The following is a 21,484-nucleotide window of genomic DNA, read 5'->3' as shown; positions in this document are numbered from 1 at the left end:
ATTCATTAATCAAAACCTGCAAAAAGGACATGTAGCCAACCTGAATTAACAAATCAACGGCCATTTACAACCATTGGAGCTTTATTAAGTGTCCAAAAGAATCTAAATCACGTACAGTTCCTCTGTGAGCAAGAGACAGGGAGTGAGAGAACAGTAAATAGGCAAAGTGCACAGCCTACAGTAAAGCAACAGTCATGAAGAGCTCCTAATGTATAAATACAGACAATGAACCTCTAGACCAATCACAGCTGCTTAGCCCTGCAGAGATCCCGACTGCACGGCATCCTGGTACGACTGTCCGCCCTCTTTCTGCTCTGGGAAAAGTTTGATGAGGTCGTCGATACGGAGGATGGTGATGGCCGCCTCTGTGGCGAACTTGAGGCTCTTTGTTTTTACCATAGTGGGCTCATACACTCCAGCCTGACGGTTGTCCCTCGGCTTTCCGTTGACCAAGTCCAGACCGATCCTGCAAGACCAAATAGTGTTCACATACAGCATGGTCCACATACCTCGAAATGTTAAGGGTTTTAAACTGGCTCAATGTCGAACAAAGTCCTTCACATGAAAAGGATTTTACATCTCAACTTTTCATACAAATAAAGAGGTCAAGACATAACTACAAACAAGAGTTGTCTTTTCTAAAGCCTATCTACCAAACGAGTCGTTTTCAACTTGGTAGCCAAGTGTATACATCGACTCACCACTTGAGATTCTTGCGTTCAGGATTCACTTGAGCCTCATTGTGGAACGCCCGAAGCTTAGCGACCAGATCAGTCGAGTCCTGTGCTGCGTTCACAGCCAGCGTCTTGGGGATGACGAGGAGCGACCGAGCAAACTCTGCAATAGCCAGCTGCTCCCGAGAACCCTGCAGCAGCAAAAGTGAAGACCAAAATGTCAGCATGGGAGACACTAGAATACAGCCATGCTTAAACAAGCACCACACGGCGCAGGTCATCAGCTCACCATGCTGGTAGCGTAATTCTCAAGGTAGATTGACAGAGCGGCCTCCACGGCGCCTCCTCCTGGCACTACAGACTTCGACTCCAGCACTCTCTTGACCACGCAGAGGGCATCATGCAGCGAACGCTCCATCTCGTCACACATGAAGTCGTTGGCACCGCGCAGGATGATGGACGCTGATGTGCGAGCTTTGGTACTGTGTCAATCCAAAAGTAACTCCGTTTAGACAAACGGATCATGCAAATCACAATTCATCACAGCTCTTAACAGAACTATAAGCGTGAATAACTAGCACCGAGACGTTTGAACCGTACGGCTGTGCTGAAGTAAGTCAAACAGAACTGTGTGCAAAGTGCAAAACATTGCAGTCCTTACTTTTTAACAAGGATGAGCTCATCATCACAGATGCGTTCCTGCACGACCTCCTCAGCCATACCGAGCATAGTGGCTTCAAACGTCTCCTCTCCCTCCAGATTGGTCAGAGACGGGCAGATGGTTGCTAAGATACAAACATAAATAATGTCAATTATAAGTTTCAACCTCTGAACAGAAAAAAAACTAGACCGAGACCTTAAAAATGGAAAAGTAAGTTTGTTCAGCCTACCTCCTGTTGCCTTTGCGATGCGTTTGAGGTCCCTCTTGAGAACCCTCCTCACTGCCATTGCGCCGACATCCACAAAGTACTTCAGACACATGTCATCAATGCCACCGGTGGTCAGGATAACGTTGGCACCTGCTGCCAGAATCTTCTGGATCCTCTCCTTGGTGATATCAGATTCTCTGGTGCAACAAACGATGATGACTCAGTTTCACTGGTAATACTACATCAAAATATAACACTTCATATACATCTATACAAGACTGTCCAGCCCACAGTACTGGTGCAGCTGCTCAGAAAGAAAAAGCTGCTGCCTTGACTCGGGCTGCTTTTGTTTTCTCCCACGCGTATCACTGTGTAAACTATTGATTCAGCATCACAGCAAATTTAAATGGGATGAAACTTGTGAGCAGGTGAAAAAGATGTTGCCACCTTTGCCTGATCTGGTCAAGCTTCTCTGGGTCGTTGATGATGATCTGGACTCCCATCTTCATCTTGGTCTTCTGCAGGCTGAAGTCCAGGCACGCAATCTTGGCGTTAACAACACGCTTCACCATGCCTTCGTATTAAGACAAAACAATTGTCAAAAGTCGAGTCAGTCGAGTGCACCGTAACATTATAATTACATTTTAAAACACATCCTTCTACTTGGTGATATTATATTGTCTGGTTAGAGAAATGCCACAGCTGATAAACTACTGTGTCTACATTCTGTTAAGCCAGTTTACTGTTTCCCACGCGTATCACTGCTCAGGCCATCAAGTGAGGCACGGCAGCAAATTTAAATGGGAGTTTAAAAAAGAACTTCTAAGGCTGTAGGAGAGACATCACAACACAATCGGGTAAAAAAAAAAAAAAAAAAAAAAAAGTCACATTTTACATTTGAAATATTCAACTTAACTAACATACCTTGTGAGCCGACAATGCAGTTCACTGCATAACCATTAACAAGGAAGCTTTCTTTCTGGCTGCGGCCGTGAGCTTTCAGCACATTGACAGAGTTGATGGGATACTTGGCCACCCCCTTGCCGTCCACAAACTTCACAGCCAAGGTAGCATCGACCACCATGTTAGCAAAGAACTCTGCATCACTGAGGGCTTGGTGTTAAGGCAGACACAGGTGTCATCATTTAAAGAAGACGTAATCAACTACTATGAATTGCATTCACAAGCAGGAAGTTGCAAGTCTTAAATCAACAATGCATGCGATGGACGTCGGAAAAAAAAAAGGATACACCCCAATGATTTTGGAGGACATGGAGGTCTTGGCTGCATTTATCAAGCACTCTCTGCCCAGGTCATCTGTTCCAATTGTGAGATTCTCATTGATGTAGCGAACTGCCTCCCTGGAAAAAAGAAAAGTTTAGTGTTTATAAAAATAAAAAAAACCTGCTTAATAAAGATCCCTGATAAAGAGTCGTTCTTAAAGTTAGCATCTTACTTGCAAGCCAGCCGATATCCACTGATGACTGATGTCGGGTGGATCTTTTGCTTCACCAACTCATCTGCACTCTTGAGCAATTCTGCTGCAATAATCACCTGGAAGAACATCAGATGTACTTAGTGAGTGAAATCTGAGATGCCATCCATATTATAACTTTTAAAATACAATATATTCATTTTCACACTGTGCCATCATTTCATTAGGGGTGACAGAAATGGTGCTGCTCCACCCCTTCAGACACTGAAGGACAATTTCTCTATCCTGTTAGCATAGCCAGACATCCGTTATAAAGGGCAGATGCATGGTACTAAAAACAGGACATCACTTCTGTATTAAAATGTAAGGTGTACAGAGGAAAACAACCAGCAAAGTTTAAAATCAACAATCATTTTCACTTTGAGTTAATAAATGGCAGTAAGTCAAAGCTCTGTCACCACATGGGGGCAGCTGTTGTCCCCCCCACTCACCACAGAAGTGGTCCCATCTCCGACCTCCTTGTCCTGCAGGTCAGCTAGTTCACACAGGACCTTGGCAGCTGGGTGCTCCACTTCCAGCAGCTTCAGGATGGTGGCTCCATCATTGGTGATGGTCACGTCCTGTTTAAAAAAAAAGTGAGAGATTAACAACTCAGACTAACATTGAAACATGTTGAAAATGGTGATGTAGCTCAGTAGTAGAGGGCATGCATGAGGTCCTGGGTTCAATCCCCAGCATCTCCAGTGATCTTTAAAACATTCTTTTATTTCCATTACAAATGCTCAAGAAAGCTCTCAACATAACATGCTCGATCAATATTCTGTTCTCTTATCCATCACAGCACTACAGTTACTTTATTATTTCAGTATTCATCTATTTATATTGCTCCAGTACACCTTTAGTCTCGTTTCATTATGTGCCTTGCGCCACTATCACTTTATTTAGTATCTGCCTATCTTAGCTCTGTTCACTGCTGCATATGTGGCTGTTTAGATCATATACTGAAGGTTTACAACTTTAGTCCAATCACTGTCCACTTATTCGATCTTTTGTATCTAACTTTGTAATTTTACATTTTTACTTTGTACTTACATCTTGACTCCTTATTCTTTTATTGACTCTTTATCTTTGGCTAAACTTTTAGTATACCTGCACTGTCGTTTATTAGCTGCTCTGTATACCTTGAATTTCCCCCCGGGGACAAATGTTTTTTTTTTTTTAAAAACTCAAAGTTAAATATGACACACACCCCAATGTCGTCAACCAGCATCTTGTCGAGGCCGACAGGTCCGAGGGAGCTCTTGACGATGTTAGCGATGGATGATGCAGCCATAACTGCAAAGACAAGAAGGCAGCTGTTGAAAAAAGAGACCATTTCTCTCCAATCACAGCCAGTTATTTAGTATTCAAATGCACTGATTTAAAACATAATACATGTCTTGTCATTTTATTTAGTGGGGTACACAACGTTTAACCACACCCTCAGACCATGACAATGTTCCTCTATCCCATTAGCATAGCCTTCCATTCAACGAGACGGGAGTGGAAGGTACTAGGACGGGATGCAAAATCAACACTTTGTTATCATTGTTGGAGTAAGATGTCGGACGTGGAAACATAGCAAAACTGGACGGTGCTTATACAGAACAGCATCGGTAGAAGAGGCGTGCTTTAAAATTAGTTTGCTAGTCTTAGCATTAGCCACACGTGCATGTCGCAGACAGTACATTAAATCAATTCATCCGTTCATCTTACGTTGCAGATAAAAACTACGCAAGGTGTAAAATAAACAAAAAGAGTAGTAGAAACTTAACTCACCATTCTGAGTACGAACAGACTCTCCAGATGTTCTCTGGCCGAGCACATTTAGCGGACCATCTAGTAGAGACATTTTTAGACCACCACACGACCAAGAAGAAAGGAAGTGGCTCGGTGCATTGTGGGTAAACCGGCATTAAGAAGAAGCGGAAAGTTCGAGAAGAAAATGTGATAAAAAAAGAAGCTAGTTTTTCAGCAATTATATGTTTGAATACATTATTCAATAATCATTTTCACCCTGAAATAGTCTTAAATAATTTCAGAATATAATGTTTTTGTTCTATTATTTGTATATATACTACATTTCCCATCATGCCTCACCCTCTTCTTCTTTGATAATACGTTTTGTTGTCTATCGAAGGCTGACATCGCTCCCTCTTCTGTTCAGTGGAAAGATGTGTAGTCCAATGACTGTAGTAGACCATAGTAGACCAGATTGTTTTGGGGATGTATATGGCATATGAAATGCATGAGGGGGGGGGGCATCACGTTAAACATAACGGTACACTAGTGGTACCGTAGTGGTACACTAGTTAATTAATGATTCTGTTGTCATGTACATTTAATTTATCTGTTAAAATGTATTCAATATAAACGCGTCCTTGATTTGGTGGCAATTATTTAAGTAACTTTAAAACAAAGATGTTTAAGATAGTATCTGATTATTTTGGTTGCATTAAATAAAATCTTTATATTTATGTAATTCTAAATTAAGAGCATTTTTAATGAATCCAATTCAATAGAATTAGCCAGTTTTTACTTGACGAGCGCCTTTTTTCTGCTTTTGAATTCAGCAGCTATTGTCTGATCACAAGACAAAGTGCGAATAATTTAACTACTTTTTTTTATACTGTAATGTTAATGACCATTTGTGGGTGTATGCTGCGCGTAATATTTACAGTCTATGATGCTACATTACAAAACAAAATTAGCAAGCAAAGTAATCCAGAGACACACTGTTGAGGTAAATGATGCATGTTATGTTAATATAGGCTATAGATAGATAGATACTTTATTGATCCCGAGGGAAATTCAAGGCATTCAGTAGCTGTATACAGACAGGCAGGACACAAGACATTAGTTACAATACACACCCGCTGTCCCCTCCCGTCTGTATGCAATAATCCCCAAACAAGATTTAGCAGCACCTATGTGACTAACAGTAAACATAATTACAGTTTGAACCTTAAACTTATGTAGCATAAATGTACATAACCTGTGAAGGAGAGAAAACGTGTGCTGGTTAAAAGAGACCTGTAAACAGTTAAAGAGCCTTAGAAACAAAGTGCTGACCTTCTAGAAACTAGTGTTGTTTGTGCATGTACAGAGGTGTTTGAGGTAGTGCCAGAAGTGTGAGTACAGTCATTAAACAGTCAATGCAGACAGTTAGGGATGCAGATTAAAGTGCAAGTTGAGCCATTATACTGCTCAGCAAGATGAAGGAGCAGTGATTAGCATTAAGTGTCCAAAACAATAAGGTGAAATCAACATTAAGTGTCCAAAACAATAAGGTGAAACCAGGAGTGATTAGGGTGATTATCATTAGAGTATTCAACTATTGAGGAGCAGATTAGCATTAAGTGTCAAAGACAATAGAGTGAAACTTGACCTAGTTAGGGTGATCATGTCAACCATTAAAGATGTAGCATAACAATACAGTAGGATGAAGCCAGACACAATTAGGGTGATTATCATTAAAGTGACCAGTGCTCAGTCAGGTGACTATCAATGTGCATTAAAGTGTCCAACTGGAGACTGACTCTGAGGTCAGCAGTGCAGATGAGGAGTGAGAAAAAAATGAAAAATGACTCCAGGATTCACCGTGAGCTTCTTCTTCATCATACTGTGTTGTACAGTATTGTACCACAATATCAGATGATATATATATATGTGTGTGTGTGTGTGTGTGTGTGCAGACACATTTTCCTCGTAGACTACCGACCTACTTTTATGTGGTTTATTTGACATAGTCATCCATTAATGCCTCCAGAGTGTGCATAAAATCAACAAAAGTGTGAGAGAGGCAACAATCACATTTGTTAAAATCCCCTAAAGCATGATGTTAAAATCCCCCTAAGCATGATTTTTACAGCTCTTGGAAAAAATCACACTGTATTGCTGTTAATTGCTGTTAATTTTAAAATACTGATTTAATAGTTAAAAAGTTAAGAACTGTAGTTGGCAATGCATTGTGGGATGCTCACCTTGAAGTAACATGACAAACGCCCTAAATAGAATAATGACGTTTTAAATTACAGGACACTACAGTATTTTTGAAAAAGTGGGTGTTGCGTGGTGAACTTGGAGCGTGGTCAGAAATGTGGTACGTTAGGCTGTTAGTCTTTTATTCATGCTACTGAAGAAACCCTCCTACTCTAAATAGGACTTCATGCATGTCTGCTCTTTTTCTCTGCTGCCAGCTCTTCACTGTTATTTTACAGTACTTACTATTTAGTGTATTGCTGGCCTGGGTAGTTGGTAGAAGACTAAATTTAACACATAATCTAATCAAAGAATTATGAAGCCCAAATGTTAGAATAATTTAAAACCAGGTGTGCTATTTAAAAAAAGTGGGGGGAACTGGTTAAGCTCAGTGGTTAGCGCATGCACACATTTAAACAGGCTTTATTGCAGTGCTCGCTTGTTATGGTTCATGTACTTTCCCATACAAAAATTCAATAGAATAGCATGGTTTGAACTCAAGTCAAGCTGCATATAGACACAACCCTGCTGTGATTTCAACTCTGAAACCTCTTGCTGTAAGTTAACTGTTCTTTTTGGGGCCATTAGAATGGACAGAAAACATTGATAGGAGAGAGTGGGGCATGGCATGCAGCAAAGCACCGAGGTCGGATTCCAAATCATGGCTGCTGCAATGACGACCTTGGCCTCTGTACATGGGGCGCCTTGAAGAGGTTAGCAGTTCTTGCACTATTCTACTTACCCGTTTCTGTATTTACACTTTCACTTCAGATCAAGTGTGATTGAGACTTGAGAGGGAGAAAGCCAAAACATTCAACACACAGAGTGAAAGACACTACCCGTGTTTTGAACCCTGAACCTCTTGCCTTCTCCTCCCTTGTTGTACTCAGTTACTTTTTAAAGCGTGGTTAAAATTCAAGCATGAGGAAGTCAAATCATTCAAGCTTCACATAAATGGTTTGACTGATTTATCCACTTATTTACTCAACTGGACTGTTCCCTTTCTCTCCAGTCAAATGATTAATATTTTATTAACCAATCAATATCAATAATAGTATAGAGAAAGTAAGTTAGTTCATTCAGCTTCTTCAATGGCCTCTGTAAACTACATCTGTAGTTACATGACCGGAAACACATTCTGGCATTTTGTGGCCTGAAAACAGTATGGAATTAATGTAAAATAAATGTCATAATCAATCCAATGGTTGAAGAAAGTTCATGAACTGGCATCAATTAATCAGTGCAGCTCGTTTATTTCTTACTGCTCAAGCTGTGAGAATATTTTTAGGTTGTGTAAAAAATAGACATCTATGCTTTAAAATAATGCAAAAAAATCTATTCAAAATAATTGTTGGATTCACTATTTCTTTTCACAACTGAGTATCTGCTCTCTGAAACACATTGTCTAATGATAAATAATAGATGACCGTCATCTTTAATTCTGGTCAAACTTCCTGGTCTCTAGTCATTAAAAGGATAAACAAAACCATGATATAAAAATATATAATAGTATAGAAACCTGTGCATTCAAATAAACAAACAAGCAGGTGTGAGTTTAATCGGCATTTATTACCTCCAATACATTGTTTTGTTGAGCAATGACAACTAGCCAGTTAAAAAAAATACACTCAACTTAAACATTAAAGCATTATAAAGCATACCTATGGCATAAAAGAATAACTTTCCTAAAATGTACATCTTTACAAAGTGTTTACAAATCAAACGTAAAAAAGACAGAAAAGTGCAAAACAGCGTCAACGAAGACAAACGATCCCCACCTGTGAAACAGAGGACACAATGTAAAATGAAAATAGAACATACTTCATATTCCTAACTTGGGTTTTATGCATATTTCCTGATGTCATCAGTAGGCCGTGATATTGTGCTTTTGTTTGTGTGTCAACTTTTCACGTGTCAGAGTGATTTGGAACTTATATTAAGCAGTGCGTGATCGGAAACCCACTTTTGAAAATATTCACAGTATTTGATTCAAATTGTGTCTTTGCCTCTTAAAACGGAATAAAACCTTCTATTAATAAATATTTTTTATTTTATTTTACATTTCTTGTGTTGCTTTATGTGAAAGCAGACATGGCTAAAAAACAAAACAATGAAACTTTAAAATAAATAGGACAACTTTAGTCATTTTTGTTTTTGAGAAAGTTGATAAATCCTTAATATGCACCAAACAAGGGGGGAAACAATTGTGTTTAATGAACCATACTGAAGTGACCGAAAACAACAATACCCTCTCTGTGAATGTGGATGTAGTAGAAGTAGTGAGACACCAGTGTCCAATAACATAAACAAACTGTTGACAATCCACTTGGGAAAAAATAAATCATATACACCAAATACAGTACTGTAACCTTTTAACCAACTCTCCCTGATCCTCTCCTCCATGGTCCCTCTGTAAAACTAATTTAGCATGATTAAAAAAAACTCCACTCTTGAGATGCACATTTTACTCGACATTGCCTCCTGATAATATTACATCATCACATGACGGATAAACTCACAGGTTGAATATAAAGGTGAATTCCTAATATTGCTGATAGATTACCTAAAATAGAAGCATCTTCTCCTGATTTTAAAGCGTGATGACACCCTGGGTGACAGGTAGAGTGAAATACAGTTGTTTCAATTTAGTCATAACTTAACCTATAAGATGTTGTTGAAGCCAATATGTATTTGTTTACAGTTGCCTCCTTTTTTTGGTACAATTAACGTTATAAGAAGCTGTTAAAAGTGACAATCCAGCCTGTGCAGAAGACTTTTAAGATAGCAGATTTAAATTGCTGCTTGTTAAAAGCTGCTTGATAGTGTAAGCACATTAATAAAAACTCTAGCCACTAACTGCTCCTTTAGAGGCTAAGATGAACTAGTGCTGAAAATGCAGTTTAAACCACCATAACAGCATATTAAAAGAAAGAGCTCAAAGAGGTGTTCCTGACATGAGGAGTTCGAGATACTCACATTTTTTCATTCTTGTTCTAGTTTGGGACATTGGGCACATAATAGATTCTGTATCTTACAATCAGTACCAGATATTCTGAACTACTGAATCTGTACAACAGTTGATTGGCACAAGTCCCACCTGCAGAATCAACTGCTTAAACTCAAATTATCCCTACAAGGCTTACACATGATGCTGTAAGATAGATCGAACTCTCTTGATTTCATTCAGCCACAGAGACTGCCTCTGCTAACAGCCGAGACCATTTTCAATTGGACCACTTTTTGCTTCCACATCCCAGCAAGATCTCTTTGATAAATACACAAGAGGAGTATTTGGACCTGGAAGTGCTAAGGCAGCTCACATGCAGATTGATGTGGCGATTTAAATGTTAGTAATACTCGTGTGTTACATTTTTAAGCCCTGTCACAGAGAGTTCAGGAGTTAAAAAACATAATTATGTCTGTGCCCGATGAAGGAAATAGCTATTGATCTTTGTTGAGAAATATTTGTGTGATATATTTAAGTGATGTGAAGAGATGAAGGGCATTCAAGGTAAAGCAGCAGTGTCCCTTGTGTTGCTATGCTTTGTGTTTGTATTTGGCTTGTAGTCGTCCGGGCTCAGGCGAAGCTGCTGGAGCTCAAACACTGAAACTTCTCTCTCAGAGACTGGACGATTTTAGGTTGGTTGTGCTGCGGCTCGCTCCAGAGATACTTCTCCAGCTGCTCCCGGTCGAGAGCACTAAGCGGGTCACAGGAGCGCACAGGTGTGCACGGCAGACTCTGGGAGTGGGCCAGACTCCGGTTCTGATTGGAAAGGACTGCAGAGCTCCCGTCTCGCTGTGTCAACCTTTCCTGCTGCTGCTCGCTCTCGTCCTCTGAGCGGATCTCTACATAGTCATCGTCATCTTCCCCGTTGTCCTTAAAATTAGCCAGGTAGTTCTGGGTGGCGTTGAGTATGCTCAGTGCAGAGGCTCGGTTCAGGACCACCACCTGTTGACCGTCGTGTAAAGTGAGGTCTGAGAGTCCTTTGGTGGAGCGCTCTGGGAGGCTACTCTGCCGACCAGCACGGCCCAGACTTGGACCATGGAGTCTGTCAGTTGATCGATCCATGGTGGGTCCGTTACATTTGAGTCCAGATTGGTTCTTCTCCTGCTGTTGGTTTCCCAAAGAGCTGACTGACTGACTGTGACCTGGCGTTGAGGACTTTGTGGACGGCAAAGACGGAGCGTTAAACGAAGGATGTCTCTTTATGGTACTGTACACATGCTCTTCTTTTTCGCTTGGTGCTGATATGCATGAGCTCCATCTCTGGGTCGGTGGGGAGTTCGGAGAGGGAGGTAAAGACTTCAGAGACGGGATGGAGGAGGAGGACGTAAGTCCGCGATGCGGGGTAGAAGACACCCGAGCATCCTCCCCTTCACTGGATGAAGAGATGAAGCTAGCCAGCTCCCCATTGCTGTATGTGGAGTGGAGCCAGTCCTCCTCCAAAGAGGTCTCAGGCATGGACGGAGAATAAGGCAGCCCTGGATGGGAATGATGTGGGGAAACAGACGCCTGACCAGCTGTACCAGAAGGGTCTTTAAACATGACCTGGTCATAGAGCTGGGAGTACTCAGCTATCCTGGCACCTAAAGAGGGAACAGAAGAATGTAAGTAAAGAAACTGTCTGTATGTATATGTATTACAAGAATTTTGCATCTGTTTTTTAAATTTGCAATCATTTCATTTTTTTTCTTGCTAACATTTCTGATCGTTCAGTTCAGTCACATAACACAGTCATGAAAAATCCACTTTTACAAGGTTTTGAACATTTATTTGGGTAACCCGAGTGTCATTTGACCCACACAATTTGAAATAAATCCATCCAGTCATTTGTGTGTGGCCTGCACACGTCTTACCATACAGAGAAAAATGCTCTGTTTCAAATTTTCCCAGTTTGTGACATCACCAGTTGTATTTCAGTAAAAGAAAAAAAAAAAAAAAAGAAAAAATCCCTTCCCTTGTTTTCTCCACCCCCAGCCTAAACTTTTGGGCAGGTCTGCCATTTTTAATCGTCTAATACAGAGGAGCGATGTCTACTGGGAAAACTCAGGCAGTCTCATTGTATTTAAAGAGACACACACCAAATAGAGCGTTCTGAGAGAGCTGGTTTCTACAGGGTCACAAACATCCTCTGGTGCTTGATTCATGTTATATTTGGACCAAAGCACAGCACAGATGTTTCATTTAGAGCACAGGGGACTGTTTGAAAAGGTGAACAAGGGGGATAATATGTACCCTTTAATAGCATCTAGAATTTGGTCCTCTGACGTCTGTAACATCATTTCAGTTGTGCAAAAAATGAGGCCACTGTAAAGAGCAAATAACTTCACGACAGCCACAGACCTTCCCTTGAAGTCTTTTCTACTCACCAATTTATGCTCAGACACCAATTTAATACAGTACTGTACATAATAAACACTGAAATACTAACACCGCATTAATCTCTATTTTGCTTTTCACAAAGTCCTGAGGGCAACACACCCCTCTTTCTTTCAATTGATGTTCTACAACTACGTTTATCTGCCTTTTGTTGGGTTACTGTAGAGAGGGTTAGATATAGTTATTATGAGAACAGTTTTTTCTTACCTATAGCAGCACCCCCTTGTTTTTTCTCTTCCAAGATGGCTGCCAGGTCTTTCTGCTTCTTCTCATTCCGGGCCCGGGTAGATGCGTCCCCAGGGTCCATGCTCCTCATGCGCAGCAGCTGGTTGGCTTTCTTAATCTTCTGGCTGTACTGACGGGCCATCAGGAACACACGGCTTTTTGATTTGTCCATCAGTTCCAAGGACAAGTCCAAAGACTCGCCCAGCAGGAGAGAGGAGTTGCTCAGGGGGGAGTCTAGACCTGCTAACTCCCCTGGAAATAAGCCATGGAGGTCCTTTCGTGTAGGAAGCTCCACCAGGTCGTCGTCCTCTAGGCGGAAGCTGCCACTGCTCAGGCGGGCCAGTCTTTTCCGGATGTTCTTCACTGTTCCTGGGAGGGGCTCAGGGGTGGCAGGGAGGGGGCGCGAGGCAGGAGGAGGACTAATATTTTCTTCGAATGCAGTGGGGTCACTTTGAAGGTCAGGGAGGTGGATGACTGGGATAGTGAAAGACTGGGTAGAAGTAAGAGGGGGAGGTTTAGGCTGATGTGCTGGGGGACTCTTGGTTGAAGGGTTGGCTGGTTGAGGACTATTTACAAGTGGGGTCTTGGTGGGACTGTTTTTGACTGAAGAAGCCTTCTTGGGCGACTCATTGGCATTAACAGGGAAGGCAGCAGGCAGTTTATCAGCCTTCTTCTCGTTGTTCTTGATGTAGTTTTCCAGATCGTTCCAGATCTCATCGACGTGTTCTGACATCTTATCCCCTTTCTGCGGGTGGTGAGAGAACGTCTCAGAGGCAGATGAGGAGGAATAGTCCGGCTCAGAGGAACATGTGACAGGGTGGGAGGTGTCATGTCCATCATCCTCTCCAAAGTGGAGGCTCTCCTCGGACACAAAAGCTCCAAGGCTTCCAGTTAGGTCTTGTTCCGATGCCATCAGACTGTCTCTCTCTTGCTTTAGCTTGTTGCCTTCACTCATTCCTTTGACCTCCGTTGATGGGGGCTCCCTGAAACAGATGGTGTCATAGATACTCTCCTCAACAATCTTGAGCTCAAATGGCCTTACAACTTGTGTTGAAGACTGGTTGTTATCAGAGGAGCTCTCAGGCTCAGTGATAGGCTTTGTGACCACTGGAACCTCAGGCTCGTTTAGAACCCCTGCTGCCTTCCCCTGGGAACCCTGTACATCTACAGAAGTTTCTTTCCCGGCCTGGTTGTCCTCAGGGTCTCTTCTGACAAGGCCCATGCTCTTAAGGTCCTCGTAGCTGATGTTGTCATATACATTTTCAATATCATCTAATGTCAGCTGCTCGGCTGAGGAGGATCCTGATAAGTCATTGCTTGATGATTCAGTGTGGATCACTTCTAATTGGCTGTGCCCAGGCTGGTCATCGTCAGGTGTCTGCCCAGCTTCTGTAGCCTTTTCCCCTGCACTGCTTGCCCTCCGCAGGACTCTGCAACCATCGGGTGGTGGGTCAATCTGCACAGTTGGAACCTGTTCAGTGTGCCAGCTACAGGGTCGAGCAGTCTTTGGAGAAGAGGTGACCTCTGACCTCTCCGCTGTCACCTCTGGCTCTGGGACACTTTGCTCGGTGGGGACAAACATCTGGTAGATGTCTTCATCCTCGTCATCGGGCTGCATGGTTCGCTGGCGGGTGGGGAACATGGCCCTGCGAGCTCGGTGGTCAGCCCAGATGTTCCGTACAGAATTGTCACTTTCTGTCACTACCACAGAGGGAATGGGGGACTCTGGAGGTTCCTCTGTAACATTGGGTGTCCTGAGTAGTGGCGGGTGGTGACTTCCTTCTCGAACGAGGGATTCTCTGGCTCTCTGGGATAACGGGAGGCAAAAATTGTTGTTTTAGTTGAAGTTAAGGTAGCGTCAAATCATCTAGATTCTCAAGAAAAAACGTCCCTGAGGGGACTAAAATGTGTATTATGAAGTATCGTATGTAATACCTGTATGTCTGAAGGACTCATGTTGAAGCTTTTCCACTGTTCTATACTGTCCACAGACGCCTGAGGGTTAAGCCTCTTCCGGCTGCTTTTTCCGGGGACTCGCAACCGCTTTCGGCCTCCCTGAATGAAGAGGTTGTAGAATTAAAAAAATGTTTGAAGCTGGTAAAACAACGCTGAAAGTGTACTTCTTTAAGTGTTAATGTTGTATTTAAACTCATAGGGCAGCTTCAAACTCACCAGGCCACTGTCATCTTCATCATCAGCATCTTGCGGATGTGGCTCCTCCTCCCTGTCACTGTGGTCATAGTGATCCCCAGGGTCGAGGGATTCCTGTGACTGGTTGATGAGGCTGCGACTGCGACCGATTGTGCCTAAAGCCAGCTGGGACACAGGTGACAGCAGGGTCGCTCCAAGACTTGTCTGTTGGAGAGAAGAACGTTTTTTTTTTTTTAAGGTGTCAAACAAATCCGTGTGAGCGCGCTTACACATGCTTCAACATGCGACTAATATGTGCGTTTTTGCTCACCTTCTCGCCATCAGTGTTGGCAGCGTTTTGCTTTGCATTTTTCAACAGTTTAGATAGAGGTTCTGAAAAGTCACAGATATGAATTATTAAAAGATGTCCAGAGTTCTGCCTTTCAAGATGTGCCATCCTTTCAAAAACAGTAAATACCTTTTCTGCGTCCTCTGCGAGGGGTCGGACCCTCCTTTGTCTGAGAGGAATCCTTCTTGTCCCCGTCAGGGCTGTAATGAAACCCTGGATGATCTGTTGGACAGGAAAATGTCCCAAGAAAGGTAATAAGATTTAGAATGCATCAAATATCAATACACCACATTTACATACAAGGACAAAAAAAAAACAAGGACATTGTGATTTCACAAGATAGTTTGAACAACATAAATGATAATTTTTTTGGTACTCACGCATTGCATCCATCTCCAAAATGGCCTGTTTAGCCTGGAATCAGAGCAACAAAAGGAGGTTCAGTCATGGATGAACAAAAGCTTCGACACTAGATGGCGCCACATTACAGTCCTGAGTCAACGGTAGCTAAGTATGGCTCATAAACAAGCAGCCCCTTTATGCATTCACAGTAAACTTTTTAAGTGACATTCACCTCTGGAGAAAAAAAGTTTCCATGAAAGTATATGAAGAAACAGAAGAGTGGCAAATAGAAAATGAATGACTTGAAGAAATCAGAGCACATGAAAGGGGGGAAAAATGGACTGAAGTTGGGATATAGAGGGGGGGGGGGGGGGGGGGGGGGGGGGGTTGGACTTGAAGGTTAAACAAAGTGGGCGAGCGGGAGTGACATTTCCAAGACATCCAACGAAAGACAGTGTGTTTTAGCCATCAGTGAACAGGGATTGAACTGTCAAGTGAAGAGCTGCTCTTACCTTGGCTGGGATTTTAGCAGGATGGTTTTCAAGTATGAGTCTCTTTAGATGTAAGATCCACATGCGCTTGTCTGGCTGGGATTTGGCCTGAAGGCACAGCACAAAACATAAAGCATTAGATAATATGTACGTTTAAAAAGGCAACTTAGAGGGTCGGGATAAACTCTCTTACATCCCATAGACCATCTTTTATATTTTAGAGCTTACACTGAACACACTGGTAAGGTAACAACAAAGGCTGTCATTAACTTCTAAACACTCAACAAGTCTGGACACTGAAGTGAGCCTAGACCCTTTCAAAAACATTCAGACACCTGCAAATAATCTTTACACTTACTGAACACAGTCTTGCTTAATGGTGCAGGTAGCTGAACAGTTCAGGCAAAACATGCACGAACATTCACAAAGACTTTTGTTAAGATGAGGGCTCTCTTATGCTACGTGCTTTACCTGGACCGTGTGCTGAAGTTTGGGGTTTTTGTAGTGAAACACACTGAAGCTCAGAGGTTCTTTAGGAATAACTTCCACCAGCATCAGGTTACAGCACTGCAAAACACAATCAGGAAAACATCTCTGTTACTCCTCAGACCTTTTTCACATTTTGTATCTCTTTGGGACGTTTCAGACTTGTAGTAGCGTCACTGACCAGTATGTGGGCCTTGTATGTATAGGTTTCTTCTCGCTTCTTTGTAATTAGCAGGAGCTTGTCAAACAGGAAGAGAGTTCTCTCATTTTTGGCTCGCTGCAGACGAAACGTTCCTTCAAGAACCAACTCTCCGTAGCCAATAAGATCCGGTCCCTTCCAGTTGGTCAGCAAGCTCTGGATTTCCTGCAGAAATGTCCGGAATACAGGGAACGGGATCAACAACATAGGAGAGGAAACACAATGGTGCAATTGCAATATAAAACTGGAAATTTAAAAGAATACTGAAAGTTAACACATTGAACAAAATAATATTATATATTATGATATGTTATTTCCCAAGGTGCCTGTAAAAATAGCGTAAAGGAAATTGATGGATTATGTGTTTCCTTGATAAATGAGGGAAGAAGGAGAATGAGTTAAATGAAGCTTAAGAGAAGGATAAAACAAAATGGGATTTTTTTTTGTTTTAAATCAAGCCCCTCCTTTCTCTAGACACTGACAGTAAACTCTTCCAAGCACATTCCTCCATTCACTTGACCCTTCTGGCTCCCAGCTGATAAAAAAAAACAAGCTCCCTTTTTATGTCTTCCTTACGCAAGGCCATCATTAGCCCGGTGGAAAATGCAGTGACTTACGTAAGACGTAGGGAGGATCAGAAGCTTGGCTGATTCAAACCTAGACTTCACATAACTTTTCTGTAGAACAATAAAATGAAGTGGCTCCTTGGAAACCTTGAAACTACTGCGGCTGTTTTAGGTATCGGTGTAATGAGAGGCATGGATGTTGTGCAGGACAGGTAGATCATGACGATATCACATGCTTAGGATTTAACAAGTCAAAAATCCTATTGCTCTTTTTGCACACCTCCACTTCGCACTTTAATAACTTGGTAGGAATTCCCTTTTTGGTTTGTGCTCTTGACTGATCTTATTACGTGGATTTATATCTTTTATATCTATCTGCTGCCTGATTTCTTTTTTTGTTTTTAATTTTTGTTTCTACAGCGATGTTTTTCGTCTTCTCTGTACTCCTGCTGCAATACCAATTTACCCTTTGTGGGACAATAAAGAATCTGAATTGTCATGTTTTCGCACAATTTGGCAGATTGTTGCTACACATTTTTTAACTTGTTATACCTGCAACCTAACGGCATGTTCATGTTTCCTCTTCATGTCGTTGATGTGCCAAGCCACTCTCTGCATGGTTTCTATGGCTTCCTGCACGACCTCGTACATCTCTGTGTCCTTCTCCATGTGGTTGGCAATCTCCTGCAAACACACACACGCACACACACAGTAAGTATTTGCACATATTGCATGCACTTGCTCCAACACAAGATGCACATGCGTGTTCATGAAGGGGTCAACCCATACAGGCTAACCATGTGTGTGTGTTCCTGCATACAAACATACAGTTACTGCACATGTAATGCAAGCAGTGTGCATATACAGGAAGATCTGTACTGGGTGCCATATGTCTAAACATTTGGCCTCTCCAGTGGAGACTGTCATTGGGAGCTGATCCAGAAATGCTGTTATTTAACCATAGTGCAAATCATGTGTATTACTAAAGATAAAAAACATTATTGTGTGCTTACAGGTTTGTGCCTGTTCTTGTATTTCAGTGGGCAAAGAGTCCTTTGTGTGCATGCGTGCGTGTGATAGATAACACACAGACAAACGTACATGTAGCAGTAGGTGGTACTTAAGGATCCTCTGCACTGGCTTGAGCAGGTAGGAGCCCAGGGGCAAGGAGTGCCTCAGAGATTCCTGGCGCTCGCGGAAAAACTTGGCCAACGCCTTGTTCCTCATGCATTCTGTTAGCACAGCCACCGACCTGTGGAGGCAAAAAAAAAAAAAAAAAAGCCCAGGAATAAGATATCAGATGAGTAATAAAGTGTAACCTGACAGTGATGACGAGAGAGAGTTGTAATGCATGTCCTGACAGACAATGCTATCATAGGCCAGAGTGCGAACAGACAAAAAAAAAAAGAACAGATTTCGGCACTATGTGTAAACATGGCGACGATTTCCATCAATCCGTCTTTAATGAAAGTAAAACATTATTTTATGATCTTAATCCAAAAATGTTCAAAACATTCACTGATATTCTCCATCCAAGCCACGGCGTTAAAACTTTTTAGTTGTGCTGCCGAAAAGAGCAAAACGCACTCTCCTGTGTGTGTCCATATACAGTACTGACTATTTTCAAATGTTACATTTATCACAGAAAACTCTTGAGTGAAGGATTGGGTCAGATATGTTTCAGGTTTTCTTCAAACAATACTCACATGCCCACATGGACATGGATTTTTATTTGCTGATGTTGGCTTTTTTTTTTTGTCAGCTGTCTGAACTTGGCGGGTATCTTCCAATCATAGCTGCTGATAAAGATAGATAGTTCTTTCACCCATCTTTGAAGGTCAGTGTGAGACTGCTGCTCAGATGGGTGTCAAAAGTGGTCAATTTGTTCTTTAATGGTCTCAGCACTTAAAATATAGAAATTCCATTGACATCATTATTTATTAAATTTCGTGCTCCAGTATATGATGCTCAACCAGAGAGCTCTTATTTTCCTCTTCAGCAGTAACTGATTATTGGTGAATATCATACAACCTCACAACCCTACCAAAAAAAAAAAAATAATGATATGGTTAAAACCTTGTAAGAACGATATTTGGTTACTCAAGGTGTTTTACAGTGTGTGGAAAAATGAGCTTTTTCACCACAAATCTAAGTGTGTGTTTGTTTGCATGTATACAGATGCACAGGGGGAAATGACAGGAAAAGACAGTTGTCTAAAACTTGCCTTTAGTCTATTTGTGTGTGTGAGAGAAACAGCGCGTGTGTGTGAGCGCATGCATGTGCATGTCTGCATGTCTAAATTCCAGTGAAGCTCCACACAGGCCTCACATTGTTCTGGAGGAAACCCGACCTCAAAGCTCAGCAAGACCACGATACATCTGCAGCCTGTGTGTGTGTGTGTGTGTGTGTGTGTGTGTGTGTGTGTGTGTGTGTGTGTGTGTGTGTGTGTGTGTTTGTGGGGGTCTGTCTGTCTGTCTGTCTGTCGTGTGTGACCTTGGTGGGGTCACCAGCTGTGGTGCGGAAGTGGTCGAAGGTCTATCTCAAACAGCTGACAATAGTCCCTTCAGAGACGCACATACAAACTCACACATACTGTAATCAGATTTCAATTAGTGAATAGCTCGTCCCCCACGTGCCTTTCTGATCATACACGGAGAGAAAAAAAAGGCAGCTTGGGGGAGTGTACAACGTGGTGTAAAGAAAAGCCTCACATTTCAGCCCATTAAATCGCACACAATGTACTCAGTGACAAACAAAAACTCCTAAGGGATCCACATAGGCGTCCCATGGGAGCAAACTCACACAGCTCCATAAAACATTATCAGTGTTAGCTATGATAAGGTGACATCTATAATGCCCCATCTGTCAGTGTGTGAGCTGTAACTCTGTCAATAGGCAACAAATAAAAGAGTTGCAGGGAAAAAATGGGGCACCAGGTGAGGAGAGAGAGAGGGAGTTGAACCCTGAGGCACATCTGAAGGTAGACACTTTGACTCCTTCTGAAGCACCGTCTGTGGAGCGCGTCAGTTTATCAGAGGAAAAAAAAAAAGAGTAGTGCATTGATCGGCACGCACAATGGAGCTATGTGAGACCCTGGGAAGACGGTGTGTGCAGGTGAGATGAAGATAAGATGACAATGATAACAGGACGAGTTCTTTTTTTCTTTTTGTACAGTAGACTGAAGACGCTCTGTCTTACCGTGGGTAGTTGGTGCAGTACTGAGTATAAATGTGGAATTCTTCACTCTGAAAAAAACACAAGAAGGGGAAATTAGTCGACACATTCAAGTAACATAAAGCAGGAGAAACTGAACTGATGACGTCATTTTAATGAGTATGTGTGTCCGCGCGGGTACATCATGACAGATAGACAGTAAATAAACTGCTGGCATCTTTAGATTTCTATCAACATTGGACTGTGAGGCCAGTGGCTTCTTATAGTATGTGATCAAGCTCTCAGACGCAAAGCTAACATGCCTGTCATCCTAATGTTCACCAACATGCTTAGGCTTTCTTCACTTCTACATTGTACATAAATGGAGATCTACATTTCAATTACAGGTGGGAAAGTGGTCCAAATGTGTTCATTCACTTTAGATACATCAATGTCTTAAAGGTCCAATATGTAAGATATGTTCAGAATGTAATCATAAAATCACCTTACTATATCATCAAATATTGAGGAACCATGCTATGTTGATGTGATGGTTTTCCTATCAACAGCTCATTTGTCAGTACGTCGTCCCTCTAAGTTCTGATTCCCGTGCTGAATTGTTTGTTTATGTTTTGACCAGAGAAGGCAGACGTTTTTTTTTAAGGCATCCCCTAATGGCCATTTTGGGACACCGCTCAGTTTTCCGTGCAAACCATCAGGTGTTGCACTGATAAAAGTGGGCAAACATACTGGCTCAGATATAACTGATTCTACAACTAAGAAGCCATGGCATTTTTTCTAATGAATTCCAGAAAGAAGAACAGAAGTGGCAAAACTAGGAGAAATATTACAGATGAAGAGACAAAAAAGTTAAAGTGAAGCTTGAGCGTCTGCGACGTGACAACCTGCGCGCACTTCGGCTCTAAGCAGGAGGGGGCGGAGGGAGACAGATCTCTTCAGCGCTTTAAATTGGGATTGCGGTGGCAATTTTCAACTCCATGAGTCAGAGTTGCATATTGTTCCTTTAAGTTGATAATTAAATGTCACAGCATTTACAGTTCCAGGTGTCCAGAAGTATAGCTAAAAGCTGAAGGTGTGTTACTTTGTCATTTTGACACATGGAGACAGACTGTTAAACATTTTGAACTTTGACCGAGGAACTTTA

At 42.0% G+C, this 21,484-nt stretch overlaps 2 protein-coding genes across 4 annotated transcripts in view; both read right to left on the bottom strand.

Moving 5' to 3' along the window:
- Positions 1-41: 41 nt before the first annotated feature.
- tcp1 (t-complex 1) lies at positions 42-4,925 on the bottom strand. Its single transcript, XM_079365261.1, has 12 exons — positions 4,797-4,925; positions 4,228-4,313; positions 3,470-3,598; positions 3,000-3,097; positions 2,794-2,904; positions 2,468-2,649; positions 1,991-2,117; positions 1,565-1,740; positions 1,336-1,459; positions 964-1,156; positions 702-865; positions 42-466 (listed from the first exon to the last, which is right to left on the bottom strand). Exons 1-12 carry the CDS (start codon positions 4,867-4,869, stop codon positions 253-255), a joined length of 1,677 nt encoding a protein of 558 aa, XP_079221387.1. The 5' UTR covers positions 4,870-4,925; the 3' UTR covers positions 42-252.
- Positions 4,926-8,546: 3,621 nt separating this feature from the next.
- The window catches only part of LOC306832873 (pleckstrin homology domain-containing family G member 1), a 63,744-nt gene continuing 50,806 nt past the window's right edge, over positions 8,547-21,484 (bottom strand). For all 3 annotated transcript variants that reach the window (XM_079357893.1, XM_079357895.1, XM_079357894.1), the window contains exons 5-17: positions 20,365-20,411; positions 18,268-18,418; positions 17,719-17,850; positions 16,583-16,765; positions 16,387-16,482; positions 15,937-16,023; positions 15,463-15,496; positions 15,212-15,304; positions 15,065-15,126; positions 14,776-14,958; positions 14,539-14,658; positions 12,586-14,410; positions 8,547-11,585 (exon numbers count right to left, since the gene is read on the bottom strand). In XM_079357893.1, the coding sequence (XP_079214019.1) occupies positions 10,576-11,585; positions 12,586-14,410; positions 14,539-14,658; positions 14,776-14,958; positions 15,065-15,126; positions 15,212-15,304; positions 15,463-15,496; positions 15,937-16,023; positions 16,387-16,482; positions 16,583-16,765; positions 17,719-17,850; positions 18,268-18,418; positions 20,365-20,411 (4,023 nt within the window). In that variant the 3' untranslated portion in view covers positions 8,547-10,575. The remainder of the gene's footprint in view (positions 11,586-12,585; positions 14,411-14,538; positions 14,659-14,775; positions 14,959-15,064; positions 15,127-15,211; positions 15,305-15,462; positions 15,497-15,936; positions 16,024-16,386; positions 16,483-16,582; positions 16,766-17,718; positions 17,851-18,267; positions 18,419-20,364; positions 20,412-21,484) is intronic.

The sequence above is a fragment of the Symphodus melops genome, assembly GCF_947650265.1.
Source record: "Symphodus melops genome assembly, chromosome: 1".
In the NCBI taxonomy this organism is placed as follows: Eukaryota; Metazoa; Chordata; class Actinopteri; order Labriformes; family Labridae; genus Symphodus; species Symphodus melops.
Note: the sequence above shows the minus strand (reverse complement) of the source record. Positions and strands in the feature narration are given on the sequence as shown.